Source organism: Solanum pennellii, chromosome 5, assembly GCF_001406875.1.
Source record: "Solanum pennellii chromosome 5, SPENNV200".
Classification (NCBI taxonomy): domain Eukaryota; kingdom Viridiplantae; phylum Streptophyta; class Magnoliopsida; order Solanales; family Solanaceae; genus Solanum; species Solanum pennellii.
This window is the reverse complement of record NC_028641.1, coordinates 65,307,024-65,310,116: the sequence shown is the minus strand read 5'-3', so window position 1 is coordinate 65,310,116 and position 3,093 is coordinate 65,307,024. Positions and strand designations below refer to the sequence as shown.

General features: G+C 34.9%; 1 protein-coding gene across 1 annotated transcript; it reads right to left on the bottom strand.

Annotated features, from left to right (window-relative positions):
- Nucleotides 1-640: 640 nt before the first annotated feature.
- LOC114077352 (ankyrin repeat-containing protein NPR4-like) lies at nucleotides 641-2,111 on the bottom strand. Its single transcript, XM_027917306.1, has 2 exons — nucleotides 1,662-2,111; nucleotides 641-1,335 (listed from the first exon to the last, which is right to left on the bottom strand). The coding sequence occupies exons 1-2, from the start codon at nucleotides 2,109-2,111 to the stop codon at nucleotides 742-744; spliced, it is 1,044 nt and encodes a 347-aa protein (XP_027773107.1). The 3' UTR covers nucleotides 641-741.
- Nucleotides 2,112-3,093: the final 982 nt, after the last annotated feature.

The following is a 3,093-nucleotide window of genomic DNA, read 5'->3' as shown; positions in this document are numbered from 1 at the left end:
CGGAATTTAAAACGGGTCACGCGCGCGGATCCGAGTCGGGTCGGGTTAAGTTCTGTTATCAACTAATTAATTGAAAATAATTTTTGGCCATTAAATTAATTAAATAAATTTGTCCAAAAAATTATCTCTCGATCATTTGCCAAAGCCGAAGCCGAAGCGAGCGAGACGACGACGGCGCGAGGGGGGTCTCTCTTTCCAACCCTTTTAACAATTAATAGGAGTGTTTATTTATTTAAACTCTCCTATTTTCATTTCCGTTACCGATGAGGGACTATTGCCTTTTTTTCATTAAAGCATTAGAGGACTTTTCAAGTTCCCAACCTTTCAAGTTCTAAACTTTTCAAATTCCTCTCCTTCTCTCTATTTCTCATCAATTCTTGCTACAAACCCAACATTTTTTATATTACTAATAAGAGTTGTTGATTATATTAAATCAAGTGATAAGTTAATAAACATCAATTTTAGCAAACTAATATTTCCAAATATTGACATTGTAATAAAGAAAATATGAAACATAAAAGTTACTTTGATAAATTAGAAGATTCTTTATCTTCTATTCACGTAGATTTGATTATGGAGAGATACCAGAAGGAGGAGTATATTTCATTAAGAAACAATATAATAGTTATGAATGGTTAAAGATAACATGACTTAACATGTTCGAACAACACACCAAATATTAAAAAACAACCAGTCAAAAATAATACTTTAATAGTCGCTAAAACAAGAAGTTACTCTTGTTTAATTTCTAAAAGTTCCAGCCCCATATGTAGAGGAAATGAGAGCAACAAGGAGGGGAAATTGCAGAAGCACAAACGAAGTAATCGGTAAGCAAGCCATTGTCGCAACTGGTATAAGAACCCATGCCTTCTTCTGCCCAAACATGAGATACACCGTTGCACTGAAGCTAATAATCGTTGATGTTATAGAAAGAAACAGAGTTAGCAATCCCATGATAAGACTCCTTGGCAAAGTATGAAGGAAATCTTCTTCTGCATAACGAGATGTCAAAACTGACAAGAACACTAGTAGAGAGGTGCTAGAAGTGAACAATGAAGCTGCATTAGAGATTGAAAAAATAATGAAAGCAATGCTTCCAGAAAAAGTGGGGAATCCACTGTTTTGGTCATTGCCACCTGGTACTGTAATTGCTGCAGCAAATGCGATGGTAGCAATCAGTGATGCTGCAATTGTGCATGAGCTTGATGTGTCTTTCATCCATTTCTCTCCATCTACTTTCAACTTCTCATGTTCCTCAGTAAAAACCACATATGGAGCTTTCTTCTCAAGATTTAAGCGTCTCCAGAACGAAGACGGGACTATCTTCTTTACTTCCTGATATATATATATATATATACACACACACAATGTAAGTCTATTAATAAAAAAAAAACCAGCCAAAATGGTTGGATTCATGCCTCAACCATTCAAATGAACAAAAAAGTGGAAAAGCTAAATTTATAAAATCTGCAAATATATGGTAGTTCTACGTATAGAGTACACATTAGGCTGGAGTGGTACATATCTAAAACTTAAAGAAGCATTACTAGTCAACAAGGACTCTGGTGAGAGGCTATTATGTCCAATAATATAACATGTCCTATCTATGTTTGACATCAGTACATATATAACTTGGACGTAATAAGATAAAATTAAATCACCTTAAACCACTGTAGTTCTAGTTGCATCTGAAAAGCTGGTCCAGAGACAAGGTTTAGCTTATTTTGTGGTGCCAACTTTCCAGCCAAATCTAAGATTGTATTGCCCGAGGAGTCAAAATAAATCACCAAGTGGTTCAGAATCTGGCTCATCTGACAGACCAACTTAAACACATTTTTGCAGCGATTCTCTATTGCAATGTGTAAGATATTCTTCCCATTATGATCCTCATAAAAAGCTAAATGAGGGAATTTTTTGAGTATAAGTTCAACAAGCTCATAGTTGTCATAACACGCTGCATCAAGCAGAGAATTGGCAACAATAGAGTCAACTTCTTCGTAATTCAGATTTTCTAGTTTCTCGCATAAGCATGTTGCATACTTAACTGCATTGTGATGAATTGACTTTTTGTCACGGACGTGTTTCAAATAAGGCACTGCAACAAAAGACATAAAGTACAAAGAAATTAGTGTAAGTGCAAAATAGAAACTCTTAATTGGTCTAGAAAATATGTGAAATCCTTACACATGTATAGATAAACTTGCAGAATTAGATGATTTGTATCTGTTGGAAAAAATGATAATCATACCGAGGATAATCTCCACAGTAAATATATTAACAAGAGAGTTATAACGACACAAAATATTAAAATGGAGTAAATATAATACCCGAATAAGTAATACAATAAAATTGATAAAAACTTGCTAGTATCAAAATTCGTATACTCTTTTATAAGAAACAACACTCTTTTATTTCTACAACTCACAATAATATTACTTCCTCACTTTTTTCTCACAAACTAAAAAATAGCTTGTGGATTATCCTCTGTGCTCTAGATTTTTTGTGTATCTTCAAGTGTTAAATTACTACTATATTTATAGAGTTTGGAGCCTCTTGATTACGTCATTAGTGACATAAATGTGGTAACCAATTTCCACAAAGTTTGGCTCCCAAACTCTACAAGAACTCTACAAACTTCCACAACTGTTTGTAGGGGGAGGCGCAAAACAACACAAGTAGGATACAACACTTACAAGGATCGACTTCAAGACAATCAACCAATTATACTTCACCCAATTTACCAAAAGAAATTCACCACTAAATTAACCAAGCTCAAATCAGCAACACATCAAAAGAAAATCACAAGCAAATATGAATAATAAATATGCAAGTGACACACGAGATTTATACGTGGAAAACCCCTTCGGTGTGAAGGATAAAAACCACGGGACTAGTAGGAGTCCACCCTTCTTCTTCTCTTATTATGCAAATTGAGGGTAAAAACACCCAACTCAGTCTACAAGGATGTCACAGCCCACCAACAACAACATACATAAGAGCCAACACAAAAGAGAAGAGAAATTGGGAAATATCACCAAGAAAAACGCAGGTTACGCCAGCAGCAATAACAGACGATCAAGAACTCCGATTGAC

Coding starts and splice junctions, on each gene's coding strand:
- LOC114077352 (XM_027917306.1), bottom strand. CDS start 2,111: ATGTCTTTTGTTGCAGTGCCTTATTTGAAACACGTCCGTGACAAAAAG. Junction 1,336..1,661: donor TAGAACTACAGTGGTTTAAG/GTGATTTAATTT, acceptor TATATATATCAG/GAAGTAAAGAAGATAGTCCC.